The sequence below is a fragment of the Pelodiscus sinensis genome, chromosome 18, assembly GCF_052426305.1.
Source record: "Pelodiscus sinensis isolate ZL-2025 chromosome 18, ASM5242630v1, whole genome shotgun sequence".
Classification (NCBI taxonomy): Eukaryota; Metazoa; Chordata; order Testudines; family Trionychidae; genus Pelodiscus; species Pelodiscus sinensis.
In genome coordinates, this window is record NC_143069.1 from 8,010,928 (window position 1) to 8,030,577 (window position 19,650).

The 19,650-nt window shown below is 61.8% G+C and overlaps 1 protein-coding gene across 1 annotated transcript; it reads right to left on the reverse strand.

Annotated features, from left to right (window-relative positions):
* Nucleotides 1-1,042: 1,042 nt before the first annotated feature.
* On the reverse strand, nt 1,043-16,077 carry LOC149523201 (maestro heat-like repeat-containing protein family member 7). Its single transcript, XM_089770308.1, has 12 exons — nt 15,937-16,077; nt 5,430-5,863; nt 5,044-5,137; nt 4,570-4,692; nt 3,888-3,959; nt 3,689-3,794; nt 3,319-3,414; nt 3,051-3,155; nt 2,521-2,656; nt 2,194-2,288; nt 1,512-1,664; nt 1,043-1,162 (listed from the first exon to the last, which is right to left on the reverse strand). The coding sequence occupies exons 6-12, from the start codon at nt 3,737-3,739 to the stop codon at nt 1,145-1,147; spliced, it is 654 nt and encodes a 217-aa protein (XP_089626434.1). The 5' UTR covers nt 3,740-3,794; nt 3,888-3,959; nt 4,570-4,692; nt 5,044-5,137; nt 5,430-5,863; nt 15,937-16,077; the 3' UTR covers nt 1,043-1,144.
* Nucleotides 16,078-19,650: the final 3,573 nt, after the last annotated feature.

Genomic DNA, 19,650 nt, shown 5'->3' on the forward strand with positions numbered 1-19,650 from the left:
AAGTTGGTGCCGACAGCTCCGGCCCATCCCCCACAATCCCTGCACCCAGCGTTGGGGGTTTGGCCCATCCCAGCAGCCCCCACCCCACCCCCCATCCCCGGCTCCAGCACATTCCTGGGGGTCAGCACAAGGGGCCTGGGGCTGGTGCGACCCTTCCACACAGGGGAGAGCTTCCTACTGGGGTCGCCATGACCAAAGCCAGCGGCCAGGGAAGGGGCGGACACAGGGCAGGGCCCTGCTCTGGGGGGGGGGCAGACCAGGCCCCCTTGGCATGGGGGGAGGGGACAGACCCTGAATGAGGCTGCTACAGCCTGGGAAGGGGGAGGGATGCTTTGTGCTCAGTCCCGCCCCCCAGGAAACCTCTCAGCTCCCATTGGCTAGTTTCTGACCAATCGCAGCTGAGAGATGATGCTGGCTGCTCCCTCCTCCCTCCCCCCTGCCAGAGGCAGAGCCACCTGGAGCAGTTTCCAGCTACAGCCTTCAGGTGCCTGCTAAGTGGCAGCTGCCTAGGAAAGCACCTCCCAGCCAGAGCCTGCCCCTGGCACCCACATCCCCTCCCCTCCTCCCGGTCCCAGGCGCGTCCCCCTTTCCCCCAGGTCACAGCTCCCTCCCAGACCTGCACCCCCCCGACACCCCTCCCCCAGGCCAGACTCCCCCCCACAAACCCTCTGCTCCCCCTTCACCCAGGTCACAGCTCCCTCCCAGACCCTGCACCCCCCCAACACCCCTCCCCCAGGCCAGACTCCCCCCCACAAACCCTCTGCTCCCCCTTCACCCAGGTCACAGCTCCCTCCCAGACCTGCACCCCCCAGAGCCCCTCCCCCAGGCCAGACTCCTCTCCTGCGCCCATTCCCCCTCCTGGACCCTGCACCCCTATCCACCGCCCCAGATCATACCCCCCCTCCCTGCACGCAGGCTCCTACCCTAAGCTCCCTTCTGCACCCAACCACCCCGTCCCAGACCCCAAAACCCTCGGTAGAAATGTGGCCCTTGATCAGTTGCCAAAATGGCCCCCCCATGAAAATTATTGACCAAGCCTATGTTTTTTCAAATGTTGTTTAATCAGAATGTAAATACAATTCTGTACAATTGGGAGGGTTGGGGGAGGGGGACGCAGCTGCTGGCTCCTCAGCTCTTGCTGCTCTCACTGGGTGTCTTCCTGCTGCAAGGGAAGCAGAATCCGTCACATTCATCCCTGGGGACTCAGGGGAACTGGCCCCCCAGCATTTCCACCCTCCTCCCCCTGCTCTCTGGTCACCCCCCGTCAGGCCCGCAGGGTGAGCTCCTGACCCCCCAGAGCTCCTGACACCTCGGCCCCCTCCCGCCTCCTAGGACAGTTTCTGTGTTCAGAGCCTCCCCCACCCCCAGGGACGCTCGCAGGGGCAGGAGGGATTCTGCCAGCAGGGACGTGGGGTGGGGGCAGCATGAGGAAAGGGGCGGGGGACTCCCTGAGGGGATGGGAAGGAGACCCTGCCCCTGCCCCACTCTCCTGATCTGCTCCTGCTGCTCACCATGTATCCCAGGAGCTGATGGGCCTGCCCATGCAGGGCGTGGGCCAGGACCAGCCCGGCCTGGCTGGGGCGCCGCAGGGGGGAGCGGGCAGCGAGCAGAGCCTTGTCCAAAAAGCAATTCTCCTGCTCTGGTGTAAAGAGCTGCCCAAAGACCTGGAATCAAGAGCACAGGAGGTTTCAGCTGACGGCCCAGAGCCCGGCCCCAACTCCTGGGGCTAAAACAGCTTCCTCCTCCCCCAAACTCCCTTCCAGACCCTGCACCCAGACGCTCTCCTCACCCGGCACCCCAACCCCTGCCCCAGGTCACAGCTTCCTCCTGCTCCCAAGACCCTCCCAGACCTCACCCCCCTCCGCACAACAGAGCAGCCCTAGGCCACTGGCCAACATCTTGGAGCAGCCTCCATCGAAAAGTGTTGCCCCCCCGTCCCGCCCTGGTTCCCCTCCTACGGGAGATCCGGGCTCCGTGCGTCACTGCCCCTAGGAAGCGCCGCCCCTTTGAAACGCCGGGACAGCATCACAAAGGGGCAGCGCCGCCCTGTCCACGGCTCGAATAGTCGAGGGAAAATGCATCGACCATTCGATCAGCGACTCACTCCCCGCTTCCCCCCCGCGTCCTACCCCCACGAGGGCCCCAGCCAGCCCCACCCCCGAGCCCTGCCCTGCCCTGGCAGCGCGTCCTTACCTCTCCCACCCTGACGGTGTTGCTGTGAGCCAGGACCCATCTTTCTTTGTAGTAGTGTCTGCACCACAGGTCCTCTGCCTGGTGGATGTTGAGGCCTGCAAGAGACACAACAGGGTCATTCTGCTGGCAGGTCTGAGCCCTTCCCCTCCCACGGGCCCCTGCAGGCATCCCTGGGCAAATGGAGGGGCACAGGGGGCAGAAGGAGGGGAACACAGAGGGACGCATCCCCCCTTGGGCCAGTCTGGGGGAAAAGGGCTGGGTCCCCTCCCCCCGCCGCCGGCACCCTCAGGGTGTCCCTGGGGCCCAGGTCCCGGCTGGGTTCCTTACCCCTGTGGTGCAGGAGGAGTTGATACAGGCTGTGCACCCCCTCCCGGGCCAGCCGGCTGACGTCTTCGGATGGGTCCGAAATAAAAAGGCCCAGCTGGGCCACGTGGTGACCCATCCTCGGCCAGTCGGCGGAGTTCTGAGGGGAGAGAAGAGGGGGGGTCCCTCAGCATCCTGGGGCTGCACGTCCCATGCAAACGGCCGCCGAGGCGGGTCTGAGCTCTGGGGACGGACAGAGACACCTCCCGGGGCGGGGCGGGGCCGGCCTTGCGAGGAGACAACCCTGAGCAATGGCCCCGACTGAAGGGTCACTCCGGGGGTGGAACAAGGGGATCCACTGACGGCCACTCCCCAGTCTGGGGCCCAGGTGCAGTTACCCAAGAGCCCCCCGGAAAGGCCCAGGGTCGCCCCTCCCCGGGGAAAGGAGAACGCGGCCCATTCCCGGCCCATTCCCGGCCCTGCCTCTGCCTCCCGGGGACGCTCCCAGCCCCGCGCCCTGCAGCCCCAGACCCCCCGGCTCCAAGGTCACTTACGTCAAACCCCGGGAGGGTGGTGGCGACTCCCAGCAGGGCCGTGGTGCTGCCAAGGGCCCTGGCTCGCTCCTGGGGCAGGCGGGACTCCAGCCACGGGCTCAGGTGCTGGGGGGGAAAGAGGCAGGTCAGGACCCGTAGGGAGGTGCCGGTTCTGGGCAGAGCCTGGGGCTCCTCTCAGACTGTGCCCCCCCCCAGCCACTGACACTGCTCCTCTCTCGGCCCCCCGAGGAAGCAGGGACAATGGCCCCGTCCCCGCCACGGGGCTCACCTCCATTATGAGCTGCAGCCGGGCGGTGTCTGGGGACTCGGCGAGGAGGCTCGCCAGTAGGGCCTGGAGGTCGTAGGGAAGGGCCCGGATGAACTGCTGCAAGACAAGGGGGAGCCCTGGGTCAGAGGGGGGTTGGGGAATCCAGGCCACCCGCTGGCTCCGGGGTGCAGCCTTGAGCAGGGTCTGAGCCGCCTCGCAGAGCAGGGAGGAGCCCAGGCTGGGCATGGAAGGGACGGGCCCCCCGGGAGAGCAACGGGAAACCTGGAGGGAAGGATCCAAACCTGCAGCTTCTTCCCTCCCTCTGCCACCCCCCCTCCACTCCTCTCTGGAGCTCCAGCCCAGCCCGGGAGCAGGGCCCGGAGGGACGTACCTGCGTGTGGATGGGCTCCTGCTGCCAGTCCCCAGACACTGTCTGTCCCATGGCCGCCGTCAGCAGGGGGCTCAGGAGCTGGGCCTGCAGGGGAGGCTGCAAGGTGCTGGCAGGAGAGAGGGACAGAGACAGAGACTTTCCCACTCCCTGGCCAGGGGATCTGCTCTGGGGGGGAGTCGGCGGGGGGGGGGGTCGGTACCTGAGGCTGCAGGCGGCGTTGAGGCAGTCGGCCAAGACCAGCGGGGCGGGGGGGGGAGTCCTCCATGATCTCCTGGGAGACCCAAGGAGACAAAGGGGCATGTGAGGCTGGGGCCCCCAAAAGACGCTCACGCGGCCAGAGCCCCCACCCAGCAGGATCCAACCCCACTGCCTCCCGCTGCCCTGTAACCCCCTGCCCGGCACAGGGCCCCTCCCAGCACCCCCCTCCCAAACCGGGACCAGCTCAATCCCTGTCCCCAGGCCATCTCCTGCCCCTCACTGCCCTGGTGACCAGCCTCTGAACCTCCTCATCCCTGCTCCCCAGGCGCATCCCCAGCAGCCCGCTCGGCTCCCTTCCAGCCCCCCATGGCCCGGGGAGACCCCTCCCTGTCCCGAATCCCCCTTCCTGTCCGGCACCCCAGACCTGCCCCATTTCTGTGTCCCTCCCTCCTCCAGCATCCCCACCCACCCTCCCCGTGTCCACCTCCAGCCCTCCTGGCTCCACCCATCCCGTTTCCAGCACCCCCACCCGCCCTCCCCATGTCCACCTCCCCCTCCCCCTCCAGCACTCCTGGCCCCACCCATCCGGTTTCCAGCACCCCCACCCGCCGCCATGGCCAAGGCAGACCCCTGTCCAGCCCTCGCATCCCCTCCCCTCCTCCCAGCCGTCGCGACTCGCTTACAACGATCCTGGCCATCATGGTGTCCTTGCAGCAGCGCGGCGCCAGGGTGTCCTCGCCCCTTTGGAGGGCGGCGAGGCAGGCGAGGGTGACGGCCAGAAGGAACCGCTGCAGGGCGGCTGGGCTCTGCACCCCAGAGAGAGTCTGTGAGCCTGGGGCCTGCCTGCCCCCCACGGACAGCTGCAGGGCTCAGGCCTCCCAGGAGTGGAGGTGGGAGCTGCCGGTTGTCCAAGCACCCACACTCCCCCCAACTGCTGCCTCAGGCTTGTGGGGGCCCAGCTGGTGCGTGACAAGAGCCCCCAGCTTGGGGGGCCCAGGTCATGCAGGAGAAGGGGCCCCAGGGGGATCCCCAGGGACAAGCCCCTCCCGGAGGGGGGGGGAACGTGCTGGGAAGGGGCCGAACAATCTCGGGTCCCCCCCGTGTGGAGAAGGTTCCTACCGTGTCTCGGGTCCCCCCCGTGTGGAGAAGGTTCCTACCGTGTCCCCTGCTCTTCAATGTCGTAAATGGACACGTCCTCCACCCGGGAGTCCACCCGCTCCCGGCAGCGCTCCGCCGAGGCACAGGGGGGCTCTGTGCGGGAGGGAAGGGACCAGGGTGACTCCAGCGGCCAGCAGGGGTCACGCGCCCCCATGTCAGGGACCCAGGGCAGGTTGGGCCCCACACGCCCCTCGCAGGGACCCATCCCCCTGCCACCCTCACATCTGCCAATGCCCTCAGCAGAGCCCCCACCAGGAACAAGAGAGCCAAGCAGCAGCCCCCGCCCCCATCCATTGCCCTGGCTGCGGGGCAGACACTGGGGCTGCCCCCCCCCCCCCCGGGTACTGGGTGAGCCCCTGGGCCCAGCGTGTTCACGGCCCCTCACCTGGGTCTGAGCGGCTGCAGGAGGTGGCCCGGCTGCAGCTGGAGGCCCAGGCGCTGCTGCTGACTGAGCTGGACCCACAGCTGCAGGGGCTGGTGCGGGGAGCGACGGGCTGGGGGCTCCCGGAGACTGGCAGGTCCCCGGGGGCCGGGCAGGGCGATGCCCCCTGGTGGTAATGGGGGCTGGGCTCCCGGGGCAGGTGTTTCTCTCCACAGAGGAGGCCCCAGAGCCGCCCTACCCGGCTCCCCCGCTGGGCTGGGTCCCGCCTGCCCAGCCGCCTCTGGAGCCAGGTCCGGGGGGGCCTGGCCGGTGGGCGAGTCGCCCCGAGCTGGTGGGATTCAGCTTCCCCGCCCGCGGGGACGGAGGAGCTGCTCCCCACCGGCCCTGGGGCCATCTTCAGGGCTTTCTTGATCCACAGCCGAACGCATTTGGCCATGCTGGAAATGAGGGGAGCAAAGGGGAGCTTGGGGCGCAGCCTGCAGAGCGAAATCCAGGGGTTCCAGCTCCCCAGAGCGACTGCCCCCAGCCCCCAAATGGCCCCTTGCTTATTGGCTCGGTCTTGCACAGGCACTGCAAGGACCTGAGTCTCCTGCCCATCAACAGCCCCTGCTCGGTCAATCAGGGGAGAGTCTAAGGTGTGGGGGGTGGAGCGTTCTCCCCAAAGACACCGGCATAGACCTGTTACAGCCCCACCTCCCCAGTCCCCACAATGGGGGCTGCATCCCCCGCCCCATGGCTCCTGCAAACCACCCCCCGTCCTTCAGCTAGTCTGTTGGGTCACAAGCTGGGGGGGGGGCAGCAGGGGAAGGTCACAGGAGAGGCAAGAACAGAGGAGAAACGTGGGGGGATGGAGGAAAAGGGAAACCAACCAGGAGAAAGCCCCAGTGGCGCTAAGGACGCAGCCCAGGTGAGGAATCACCTTCTGGCCCTTGACCGAGGGCTGGGCCTGCCTGGAACCCAGCCGGCCCCGGGCGGGATCCAACCCCTGGGGGCTCTTACCTTCGTCACAAAGGTGTCGGGATGTGGAACTCACAGAACGCGAAGGAACCGTGAGGAGGAGACGCACCAGAGCTAAAGCAACCGGGGGTCTCCAAAGTCCCCTGGGCCCGCCCCCCGCTTTTATCAGCCTGAGATGTGGGTCCCTCTGTGAGGTCAGCACCTCCCCACCTGCCCGTTGCCTTGAAGGGTTTGCATGTGTTCATTTTAAACAGAACGTGCTTTGGAAAGTAGCTGTGCAGAAAGACGCATGCTGTGGCTCACCACCCTAGCAACAGCCTAGGAAAGGCCAGGGGGAGGGGGGTGAACTCAACATGTGGGGTGGAGAAGCACAAGCATGTGACAAACAAAGCCATATACGGAAAGCTTGAATCTGATTGGTTTAGAAGTTTGTGTTATGTAACCTGTAACCATGTGCTATAGAACAGCAAGGGGAGGGGCTCTCGGCTCGAGGGGCTCTGGCTGATTTTAGTGCCAGGGGCTTTCCCTTTGTGCACATTGAATAAAGAATTGAATTGAATTGAAGACCCTTGATTCTGCCCAGCTCCTGACTCTCTGGGAACCACAAAATCCCAACAGCCTTATGTGCTGAGGGCTGCCCAAAGCCCCTGTGAGGTCACTGCCCCCCCACCTCACCCTGCCAGGCAAATGTCCTGCCTCTGGCCATTGGGAAGTTGGAGCCATTCCTAGGGGTCCCTCCCCCTCCCTCACTGGGCACCCTGCAGCCAGCGGCTCCAGTAGCCCCATAGGCTGCTCCCTGCCCTACACTGCAGGCTTCTTGCACGAGAACTGTTTCACGCCGGAGTTCTTGCGCCAAAGGTCTCGTGCAAGAGCGCCTCCACCCTGCCATGGGCTTTTGCACCAGAGCGTCCATGGCAGTGTGAACGCTCTCTTGCGCAAGAAAGCTCTGCTGGCCATTTTAGCCAGAAAAGTGTCTTGCTGAAGAAGCCCCTGGTGCCCGTCCACGCTGCCTTCTTGCACAACAGCTCTTGCACAAAGGGGGCTTAGTCATCGTGGGGAGAGGAATAACTCTTGTGCAAGAAGCCCTGTTCTCTGATGCTTTACTGCAAATTTACTTGCGCAAGAACACACATAGAGTGTAGACGCGCCACAAGCTGCTGCTCAGGAACACTTGTTCTTGTGCAAAATGCCTGCCGTGCAGACGTGGCCTTGGTGTCACCCAGCACTGGACTTCCTGGCCCAGGAGCAAGAGTTAGAGCCTCCCACCCGCCCCGCTGCCTCTCACGGGTTCCTGTCCGGTCCCGGCCCTGGATTTTGCCCTAGCGCATCCCAGCGAGGCCTCTGGGCCTGCACTAGACCCATCGACACGCGGAGAATCCACCACTGCCCTGGAGCGCCCTAAAGGGCCAAACCAGGAAAACTCCTCTCCCCTCCCCAGCCCTGGGGCCCTTACAGGGGTAGACTTGCCACTGGGCACGTGCGAGAGCCAGGCCTGCCAGCAGCTGCAGACCCTCAGCCAGTGGCCACACAATGGCAGCCTGGAGCAGCCAGCTCTCCCCTGCCCAGGAGCCAGCCAGGGGCCTTAGACAGCGCGCACCCTGCTGGACTAGTGTGGAGGTCATGGACCTCATTGAGGTTTGGGGGCAGCCCCCCAACCTCCATGGTCTCCGCTCTAGGCGGAGGAACGCGGCCGTCTACAGGCGCATAGCGGCCGCCATGGCCAGGAAAGGCCACAGGCGCACCCCGGAGCAGGTGCACGTGAAGGTCAAACAGCTGCGGCAGGCGTACGCCAGGGCCACCAGGGGCGGCGCCGCAGGGGCTGCCACCTGCCCCTACTTCCCCGCCCTCGACCGACTCCTGGGGGGCGGGGCGGTCTGTGCCAGCCTGGGAGACAGCGACCTGGGGCCAGAGGGCCCCGACCTGGGCACAGCAGAGGGGCCACCACCAGCTGTCCCGGCACTGGAGTCGGCAGGGTCGTCCAGGGAGGCCATACCAGGTAAGTGCCAGCACTGTCCCCTGCCCGGGGGGGGAGGCGGGAGGGAGACCAGGGACCGCGCGCGTGGGCCATGCCTCCCACAGATCACGCAGCCACTTGTGCACCTGCGAGCACATGCCCTGCCACCCAGGGGCCGTGGCCCAATAGGCACATGCGTGTGTGGAGAGACCTGACACGTTCCCGACCCCGGGGCGGGACCCTGCAGGATGCTCTCCCTTCACAGGCCCCTTCTACACAGAGTCAGGGGACATCTCCCCCCCCGCCCCGGCCACACTATACACGGCACAGGGGCATGGGTGCAGTCTTGGGGCAGCTCCCAATCCCGGGGAGAGCCAGACATCCTGACCATGGCCTCTGTGCAAGCACATCGGTTCTGACGTCGCAGGGGCGGGCTGGGCATCGTCCACTGCGTCCCCAGGGAGAACTGACCACTTCTCTTCTTTCTCTACAGCTGCACCAGCTGCTTGTGCAGGGCGCTCCCACACCTGGCAGGAGTACTGGGACCAGCACCTGGGGGTCCTGAGAGCCCTGCACCACACCATTGAGGCCTGGACGCGGGAAGACCTGCAGCTCCGCCGGGAGCAGCTGGCTGAGGACCGAGCCATAAACGCTAACCTGCAGGCTCTGCTGCAGAGCATGCTGCTCCGCGCCGGTCCTGCACCTGCTGCCCCCCCCCGCTACGGGTCCTCCTCCCACTCCTGCCCCCCTCCCACCTCTTCCTCCTCAACCTCCACACCCTCATCCTCAATGTCCACCCCCCCACCTCAACCTCTGCACCCTCCTCCCCATCTCCCCGGGGACGCCGAGGCCTCCTCCCCCGCCATGCTGGGAGGCGGTTGGCCCGGCGAGACCCCCACCCCTGAGCCCTGAGCTTCTCCTTCCCCTTCTTCCCCCTTCCAGCTCCCTCCTCCCAGTTTTCCCCCTCCCCTCTTCCACCCTCTTCCTGCCCTCTCCCGCCTCCGTCTCCCCAGAGTTTCATTTCCCCTCCCCAGTTGTGTTAAATAAAGGGAGTTGCTATTTTTGAAAATACGTGTCTTTTATTTGACATCAGGAAGGGGGGGCTAGGGAAGGGTAAGTGGAAGGATGAGAGGGAGGAGTGGGGCACAAGCCCCCGGTGGGGCAGACCGGGGAGACTGTTAGCGCTCCTCAGGGTGGAAGCGCTTCCGCAGGGCCCCCTGGATCCTGACATCCCCTCGATGGTCCTCCCGGATGGCAGCCTGCAGACAGTGCAGCCAGGCTGCCGGCAACGTGTCCACGAGACGCAGCAGAGTCCCCGGGGGCAGGTCTGGTTCCATGTTGCAGCGTGCCGTGGTGTCCCGAGTGAGGGCAAGCAGAGCACTTAGCGAGGTGGACCAGCAAGCGGAGAAACCTGAGAACTGTCTGTCCAGGATGGGAGTCAGGTCCCTTTAATCACAGACCTCGGCTAGCCTGAGGCAACAGCCCCATACACTAAGTCCGACCCTGATGCCCTGCCGGCACTGGTTCCAGCCAGCCTTACCTTCAATTCAGGGTCCACTCACTGTGGACGTGCTATTTAGAAAAATTCTATTTCGAATTAGTTTTTTTGTCTAGATGCGTTATTTCGAATGAGCATAATTCGAATTAACTAATTCGAAATAAGTGAATTCGAAATAGTGCTGTAGCGTAGACATACCCAGATTTATCTAAACTTTACCCTTCTGACACATTCTGAAGAGTCTTTTTCTTGGAGAGAGACATGTCTTCTGTCTCCCTCAGTATTCTAGAGCAAACCGGCCCAGAGACAAAGGAGGGAAACCCCCAAAATCCCTTTGTCTCAGTTTGAAATCCCTACCTGCATTTCTATTGGCTGAATGCTACCTGGCTAGGTATAGGGACATAGTTAACTCCTTAGTTCCCAGGCTGCTGGTCATCCCTCATGACCATGACAGAAGCCATAAACAGACACTTGTGTGTTAGAACGTATTGGGGTAAGACCCCCCCCTGAGACCAGGAGAGAGACCACTCAGATTAAGAGGGACAAATCCCAGCCTATATGCAGAAGGGAAAAATTCAGCCTGTCCAGCCAGAGGCACATGGTATAATATTTACATGAATTATGGGCATTTTGCAGCTGTGTACAGCACCAGAGCACGTAGGGATCTGACTCATCGCAAACAACCAAGAGCCATTGTTTGTGGGATCTGTCACCGGTGATCACAGAGAGCATGTCTGGAGAATGAAACTGAATGCTAATGGCAAGACAATTCTCTATAAAATTGACTCCTGAGCTGATGTCTCTGGCATTTCAGATGGGACTTAAAATCTACACTTTGCTAGGTCTACACTGCAAAGATAAATCGGAAAAAGAAACACCATTTGCAGTACGCAAATTGTGTATCTTTTTCCGCTTTACTGTTAAAAGAGGCTTTTCCAAAATTTGGCATGTCTACATGGTGCCACATTTTGGAAAAAAAGTCCTCTTTTGACACATCCCTCTTCCGCGTAAAACGAGGTTTATAGGGATGGCAAAAGAGCACGTCTGCTTTTTTGAATTTTTTTCTGAAAAAGCAGACACGCTCCTTGGACATGGCATTGATTTCCAGGATACGCCGGTATCCCGGAAAAGTGCTGCAGCCTAGATGTAGCCCTCCAGTCCCTCCCAGAGTAGAAGTCACCTAAAACAGCTGTAACTAGCCCTGGACTTATCTGACCTGCCTGTGCGAGTTCACCACAGAAATAAGTGTTATATCAGAAAATCTTCCAGCAAGTTCTTCTGCCTTTCTCACCAGGCCCATCTTGGCTGCCACACTGCAGCTCAGAAGGTCGCTGGTTGTCTGTGGTTCTTTGATCACATTCACTCTCAATGCAAAGCTCTAGTCTTAGCCTATGGAACTCCTTGCTAGGTGATATTGTAAAGACCAAAACTATAACAGGGTTCAAAAAAGAACTAGAGAAATTCATAGAGGACAGGTCTATGAGCTAGGATGGGAAGGGATGTAACACCATGCTCTGAAGTGTCCCTAGACTCTTTTTGCCAGAAGCTGGGAGTGGATAACAGGGGATGGATCACTTGATGATCGCCTGATCTGTTCATTCCCTCTGAAGCACCTGGCATTGACTCCAATTGAAAACAGAATGGGTACAGGGCTAGAAGGAGCATTGCTCTGCTCTAGTATGGCCATTCTTATGTTCTTAGGACCCTGGGCTTTTGAAAGGGGAACCAGTACAACTCAACATAAGAGACAATACTGAACTATATAGCGCACAAACGTTCCCACCAGAGAGACCTTGAAGAGACTAGCTGCAGATTTAGGGAAATTCAGAGTCCTTCATTACCTGGTCACCATGGATTATTTTTCCGGGTGTATAGAGACAATGTAATTGAAAGGCACATTGCGGTGTTATCGAGACACTGAAGTGCATTTTTGCTCACTTGGTATTCCAGAGCAACCAGTGACAGACAATGGACCACAGTTCACTGCAGCAGCATTTGTCATTCCGAACAAACTGTTATCCCAAGCTCCCCACATTACCCCAAGCAAATGGAGAGGCTGAAGGAGCTGTATAGGGAACCAAGAAAACCCGATAGCAGGAAGATCCATTCCTTGCTCTTCTCAGTTACAGAGCCACACCCATAGCAGCTGCTGAAAACAGTCCAGCACAGCTCCTGATGGGAAGACAATTCAGAATCCTAGAATCCTAGGGCTGGACAAGACCTCAGGAGTCATCGAGTCTAACCCCCTGCCCAGAGCAGGACCGACCCAACTAAATCAACCAGTCCAACTTTGGAAAAGAATTGCTCTCCAAAGGAAAGGGACCAGACACGAAGATGCCAAATAAGATAAAAAAGTTAAACCTCCAGAGCCACATGCGGCTTTTCAGAAGTTAATATGAGGCTCCTTGCATAGGTACCAAATCCAGGGCTGGAGCTACAGGTGCCAACTTTCCACTGAGCCGGAGGGTGCTCGCTGTTCAACCCCAGCTCTGCCCTAGGCCCTTTCCCCCCAGGATCCTGCCACTTCCGACTGAGCCTGTCACACCCACGCTTCTCCCCTCCAGTGTCTCCCACTGAGCGAGAGCGGATCCCAGTGGGCAGGAGGAAAAGGAGAAGGAGGCGCTGACCGGTGGGGCTGCCAGTGGGCGGGATGTGGTGAGAGCTGTTTGGGGAGCTGATCAGGGCTGGTGACATAGAACTGTAGCTCTTTGGCAATGGGCGCTGGTACATTCTGGCTCCTTCTCAGGTTTAGGCTGGACACCCCTGGGCTACACTGACATACTGTAATGGCACTAGGGGCGGGGTATTGCAAAATGGGACCCTACCCCACCCTAAGTTATCTTGGGGGGACAGGAAGCAGCCCACCCCTCACTATCCGCTACACAGAGAAGCAGGCTGGGGAAGCGGAGGGACACTAGTAACTCCAGGAGATTTCTTGCCCCAATTTACCTAGAGAGGCTACACCAGCAGGGCCTTGCCTACGGGGCCCCGAGAACACTCTGGGATTGGGCTACTGCCCTGTTACCAGCTATCCTCCCTCTTGAGGGACCTCACAGCTGCTCCTGCATCCCGAAGGCCAAACCTGAACACTGTAGACTATGGCAAAGGGGCTTCCAGATCACCTTGTCCCCTCACCACACAGCACCCCCTCCCCAGCTGCTGTCCACATGTCGGCGTCTGTGAGCTGCAGCGCTCCTGCCTGGCTACTGGACAGCTTTCCAATCAGTAACATGGGCGGGGCTATCTGGGGTTGTGCTTTTATCCACATCTGACATGTAAAGAAGAGCACACACAAAACGCCAACACAAACACAACAGATTTCTCTCTGCCTGGAACAGCCTGGCAAGGGGTGAGAATTTGTGAGCAAGTTTAAGGGTGCACTAAGCAGCTGAAAGATTTGAAAACATGCTAAAGCAATCGTCACACTCTAGCTGATACCTGCATGGGAAACATACTGAATGATTGACTCTGAATGTACATGTTGCAGTGCTTTGTGCTTTGGAGGACAAGATTAAAAGTCAAAATGATCTGGGCTAACGGGAGTAACGGTCTGAAGTAAATAGGATGAAATTCAATTCAACACAGGAATAAATTGCCTAGGGAGCTAGCGTGGTTGAGGAATCTCCCTCACTGAAGACTTTTTAGAGTGGGTTAGAGAAACGCTTGTCAGGAAAGGTTTCGATAATACCTAGTCCTGCCATGTGTGCAGAGAACTGGACGAGATGCTCTCCCAAGGTCCCTTCCAGTCCTGCGTCTCTGCGGTTCTATACAAACCAACACACCTTCAGCAGTCACACTCTCTTCTCTGGGATGCTGAAATTCGGTGCTGTGGTTGCTCACCCCAGAAGGGGGTGTGCTGAGGTGATATTTCATCCACTGGGTTATGGCTTCCCTTGATGCTTTCCCACCTCTGTTGGGAGGGGGCACAGTGGAGAGCTGATCTCAGTAACACTCACTTATCTCCTGTGTCCCTTCCCCTCACTCACCTGCTCTCTCCATACCAATTATCTCAGCAGCCTCCCGCCTCTTTTCTCTTTTTGCACTAGCCTCACATCTCCCCCCCAACAGAGCCTGGTTTGGAAGGTGAATGCTGGTGATTGCCCACGCTGATGAATGCCTGGTGACTGCCCCAGCCGAGTACTCACCAGTCAGTGGGTGCTCAGCCCCTGGAGCCAAGAGTCAATGGAAAAGGAAAGAAATCGAGAAAAGAAAAACCCTTCCTCCTCTGAGCTCCGGCCTGCTGTGAGGAGGGGCTGCCTTTGTCCAGGCCGTACACGGCTAACACAGGCCTTTCCCCAGGACAGGACCAGGCAAACCTCTGCAGAGCCAGTTGCAGTCATCTGCCTGGCTCAGGGGCTGCTGGACGCCCCCAAGGCCGGGGCAGTCACAGCTCCCTGCACGGCGGGTCTCAAGGCAGCGTGTGGGGGGATGTTTCTGGGACAGCTCAGCCCGCCCTGCTGCCCACTTGCTCCCCCTTGCGGGGTCTCTGCCTGTCTCCTGCTCCCACACAGCACGGCCCTGATCCTCCAGCCCCTGGCAACCCCATCTCTGCTGTTGGGTTCGCTCCCTCTGCAGGGCCCTGTCCAGCTGGGCCTGTTGCTATATCACAGTGGGACCCTGGCCCCTCTGACCCCCGCTGACCCTGGCTCCCCCTCCGCGTCGCTGACCTTTACCTCACACCTCTCACTAACCCTCGCTACACACGCCTCACTGATCCTGGCTCACCCCCCACGAACCCTTTCCCCACCCTCCTCACTGAACCCCTCCCCTCACCTCTCCTCACCCCACCTCCTGACTGGCCCGGGCCCTCCTGCCCCACTGCCTCGCCCCCATTCACTGACATATGCCCCCTCACTAACCCTCACCCGCTCTCCTCAGCACCCCATGACCCACGCCCCTCACCAAGGCTGGCCCATCCCCCCACTATTCCTGGCTACATCCGCGGGCCCCACTCTCACTGTGCTGCCTCTTTTCTGCAGCCTTGCGAGAGTCTCTGGGCTCCGCAGACTCTGCCCAGCCCACGCACCCCACACAGGGGCCGAGGGAAAGGTTCAGAGCCAGAGACTCCTAGGCCAAGGGGGCTGCGGGCCGCTCGTCAGCCCCATGGGCTTGGTTCCTAGCTGTGCACAGTTGCTCGTATCTCTGTTAAAACACAGATTGTTTGCTTGCACCAGTTTACAAAGTGCCCAGCTTGCGCTGAATCCGTGACCTGTCCCGTTCCGTATTTACACTCCCCGGTTGTGTCATCTGCAAACGTTCTCAGCGACGAGCTCTGCTTTCAGCCCCAGCGACGGGGCCAGCGGGTCTGTGTGGGCCCACAGAGCGGCTGGCCAGCCCTCTGGAAATGCCAGTGGGGGCTGAGAGGGAGCTGCGATTTGGGATGGTAACGTGTCCTTGTCCCCCAGTGATGGCCAGAGCCGGAGAAGGGCTGTGTCTGGGGACAGCACGTGTCATGGCTGGTTGTGAGCACAGCAGGGCAAAAGCTCTCCCTGGCCGTGTGGTGCACAGCACCAAGCACAGCAGGGCAGGTTTGGCTGGCACAGCGCAGGCTGAGCGGGGAGCTGACTGCTCTGTAGGACCCCATCAGGGAACCCCGGGGAGGGAGAGGAACCAGTGAAGCCAAAGGACAGTGTTGGCACAAGAGCTACTGGGGATAAACTAGCCAGGAATCACGTTAGGCTGGAAATGAGAAGGGGGGTCGGGACCAGCCTCCTAACGGGGGAGGGGAGAACAGCTTCACGCGCGTGAAGATGGCGCTTGGTAAGCGTGTGACGGGGATTGTATGACGTGTCCTCCCAGCCCGATGCCCCGTGTTCCCAAAGAAACCAGCCCAGGGTGGCTGGGAAACACCTCCAGGAGTCACTGACAGACGTTAAACAAAAGCTAAACTTATTGTGCTGTAAAATCGTACATGCAGCTAGATAAACCCTGGTAAGACCCTCCCCAAACCATCGCCCCCACTCTCCTGGCCCCAGCAGCAATGCACCCAGGAGTCCCGGCTCCCAGGACACAGCTATGCTGTGCCTGATGGGTGGGGATGGAGGAGAGCAGGTTGCCAACGGGGCTACTCAAAGCCAGAGCAAAGGGAAAAGGCCACTCACCCCACAGCCAGGCCAGGAGGATGGGGATCCTTGTGTACCCAGCTCCAGAGCAGGCAGCTGAACTCCTGCCACGGGGGCGTCCAGCTGGGAGCAGGCAGTGCCCAGGAAACTCCATGCCCCACAGCAGAGGTTGCGGGGCAGCATAGCCAGGCACTAGTGCAGGCAATGGCCCTAGCGAGAGAGGCAGGCTGAGCTCGGTGTGACGGTCACAGGCTGGGAGGTGGGGGAGATGGGGCAGGCACCCAAGGGGGCAGGGTGTGTGACAGGCCTCTCATTGCTGAGACCCCTCCCTCTGCACCCCCTGGCACTGCCCCAATGGGCGTGTGCAATGGAGACCACAGAGGGGAAGTGACCCTCGTGCCCAGCGCTGTGGCCTTATTTATATCACTGGATTGTGAAATCCGTGTTCTGGGAACATGCTGAGCAAACAAACTCTTCTTGGAACAGCTGGCTCTGGGACACATGGGGCAGGAGGGGCAGTTCCTGGAGCAGGTTTGCAGGGACTCAGTAGAAACGACCCACGGAGGGCTGGAGGACTCGGGACAGGCACCCAGGTTTGGCTGAGGGGACGAGGATCAGGTGCCCGGGTTTGGCTGAGGGGGCGAGGACCAGCCGATGCCGTTAAAGCCAGGCTGATGGCCGTGAGGACACCCTGACTCCAGCTGAAGGCTGTGGGTCTATGCCCACCTAAAACTTCGGTCAACCCAGCTATATTGCATCGGTGTGTGTGAAAAATCCAGAGCGCTGGGGACGTGGTGAAGCCGACCTATGTCCTGGTGTAGCCAGCAGAAGGTGAACAGAAACATTCTCCCATTGACCTGGATAGCATCGCTTGGAGGGGGGATTAACTACGGTGACAGCAAAGCCCCTTCCATTGCTGCAGGGTCTGTATTACAACACTCCAGCGGCACAGTCCTGCACGTGTAGGGTCGACACAGCCCTTGTCTGCCCAGGGCAGGGGCATCACTGCACTGGCCTCACCCTGGGGGGCACCCCATGTACCTAGAGCACAATCACACCTGAGCTTATACCCAAGACCTGTTCCCATGTCACTATCTCGGCAAATCCCAGAGAACACGGCTTCCTTGCGGATCGAGGGCCCAGTGGCCCAGTCCCTGCTAGCCCCTGATGCTCTCTGGGGGCTGTGGGTCTATGCCCACCCTTGGGGCTCTCAGTGGACCATGGAGGCGTTTGGCGCCTGTGTGATCGCCGGCTGCGGAGCAGCTTTCGTTGGTAAACGCGCTTCATCATCCACTGGTCTGTTCCAAGGGAGCCGCCGCTGGAACCGAGAGCTGGCGGGGGGGGGGGGGGGCTGGGTTCAGCTACCAAGACCTCAAGCTGATATTGTCTTGCCCCAGCCCAGGGAGCAACTGAGCTAGGTGACGAGAACCGAGAACTCCCCACTGTGGACAAGGCCTAAGATGAGCGTTGCCCCCGAGCTGAGGCGTGTCGCTGCCAGGGCGTGGGGCTGTGCAGAGGTGTTTGCTCTCACCCCCCGAGCCTGTGCCAAAGCCCGGAGCAGGCAGCGCTCTGGCAACTCGCCCTGCACCAGGCGTGCGGCTCCCTGGCCGTGCCGTGCCCAGCTCACACACACTCACAGGGCTCCGGGTGGCCAGCACGAGGGTTTGCAGCTGGGCTAGGTAATGTCGAACTGGCCAAAGAGGAGCCCCTAGTGGTGACTCTCCCGGCATCAAGGAGATATGAGGCTAGGCCTGTCCTGGAGTGGGGGGTGGGGGGTTCACACATTTATTCCCTCGTGGGAGCAAGGAGAGTGGGGGGGCAGAGCCAGGTTTACAATGGCACCGTGGAGCTGAGCCCATGCCCAGAAGGGCCTCCATCCTGCTCTGCTTGCACTGTGCCCTGAAGCCCTGTCAGCCCACTGGCTCCTCTCCCCGGCCACCCACCACGTACTCTCAGCCTGCCTGCTGGTCAGCTGAGGGCTCCTCTCTGTCTCCCAGCCTCGCCCGCCAGCTTCTCTCTGCCTGCTGGTGGGATGCCGGCTCGGAGCAGTCTCTGCATCTGACCACCTGTGGGGCCCACCTGTCTCGCTGGAGCTGAGCCACTAAGGACTAGTGCAGAAGTCTGACCAGTCTCAGCCCATTGCGGGAGGGAGCATGGGGCGGCTTGGCTGGGCCCCTCCAGGCAAGTGGGTCCTGAGGGAGCCTGTATCACTCCCAGGTTGCTGGAGCGATTCCCTGCCGAGGACCTGCCCTGTCGGCTCAGACGCAGTCACTTCCTAGAGGGCAGTGAGTGGAGGCAGGGCATGGGGAAGTGGGGCTGAGCAGGGGGCGCTGTACTGCAGTGGGTGGGACGGGGCTGCAGTGGGTGGGACGGGGCTCAGCAAGGGGTGCTGTGCTCCAGTAGGCAGGACAGTGCTCAGCGGGGGGTGCTGTACTGCAGTGGGTGGGCCGGGGCTCAGCAGGGGGCGCTGTGTGGCAGTGGTGGGACGGGCTGCAGTGGGTGGGACAGGGCTCAACGGGGGGCGCTGTCCTGCAGTGGGTGGGACGGGGCTGCAGTGGGTGGGATGGGGCTCAGCAGGGGGTGCTGTGCTGCAGTGGGCGTGACGGATCTCAGCAGGGGGCGCTGTCCTCTAGTGGGTTGGAGAGGGCTCAGCAGGGGGCACTGTGCTGCAGTGGGTGGGACGGGGCTCAGCAGGGGGCGCTGTGCTGCAGTGGGCGGGACGGGGCTCAGCAGGGGGCGCTGTGCTGCAGTGGGCGGGACGGGGCTGCAGTGGGCGGGACGGGGCTCAGCAGGGGGCGCTGTGCTGCAGTGGGTGGTACGGGGCTCAGCAGGGGGCGCTGTGCTGCAGTGGGCGTGACGGATCTCAGCGGGGGCGCTGTGCTGCAGTGGGTGGGACGGGGCTCAGCAGGGGGCGCTGTGCTGCAGTGGGGGGGACGGGGCTCAGCAGGGGGCGCTGTGCTGCAGTGGGCGGGACGGGGCTCAGCAGGGGGCGCTGTGCTGCAGTGGGCGGGACGGGGCTCAGCAGGGGGCGCTGTGCTGCAGTGGGCGTGACGGATCTCAGCGGGGGCGCTGTGCTGCAGTGCGTGGGACGGGGCTCAGCAGGGGGCGCTGTGCTGCAGTGGGTGGGACGGGGCTCAGCAGGGGGCGCTGTGCTGCAGTGGGCGTGACGGATCTCAGCGGGGGCGCTGTGCTGCAGTGGGGGGACGGGGCTCAGCAGGGGGCGCTGTGCTGCAGTGGGTGGGACGGGGCTCAGCAGGGGGCACTGTGCTGCAGTGGGTGGGACGGGGCTCAGCAGGGGGCGGTGTGCTGCAGTGGGCGTGACGGATCTCAGCGGGGGCGCTGTGCTGCAGTGGGCGGGACGGGGCTCAGCAGGGGGCGCTGTGCTGCAGTGGGCGGGATGGATCTCAGCAGGGGGCGCTGTGCTGCAGTGGGCGGGACGGGGCTCAGCAGGGGGCGCTGTGCTGCAGTGGGTGGGACGGGGCTCAGCAGGGGGCGCTGTGCTGCAGTGGGCGGGACGGGGCTCAGCAGGGGTCGCTGTGCTGCAGTGGGCGGGACGGGGCTGCAGTGGGTTGGAGAGGGCTCAGCAGGGGGCGCTGTGCTGCAGTGGGTGGGACGGGGCTGCAGTGGGTTGGAGAGGGCTCAGCAGGGGGCGCTGTGCTGCAGTGGGTGGGACGGGGCTCAGCAGGGGGCGCTGTGTGGCGGTGGGTGGGACGGGGCTCAGCAGGGGGCGCTGTGCTGCAGTGGGCGGGACGG

What these genes read in the sequence shown, in the direction of transcription:
- LOC149523201 (XM_089770308.1), bottom strand. Translation starts at nt 3,739, where the DNA reads ATGGGACAGACAGTGTCTGGGGACTGGCAGCAGGAGCCCATCCACACG. An exon ending in CCACCCTCCCGGGGTTTGAC is followed by an intron (nt 2,657 to 3,050) that starts GTAAGTGACCTT and finishes CTCTCCCCTCAG; the next exon opens with AACTCCGCCGACTGGCCGAG. An exon ending in ACTCCTCCTGCACCACAGGG is followed by an intron (nt 2,289 to 2,520) that starts GTAAGGAACCCA and finishes TGTCTCTTGCAG; the next exon opens with GCCTCAACATCCACCAGGCA.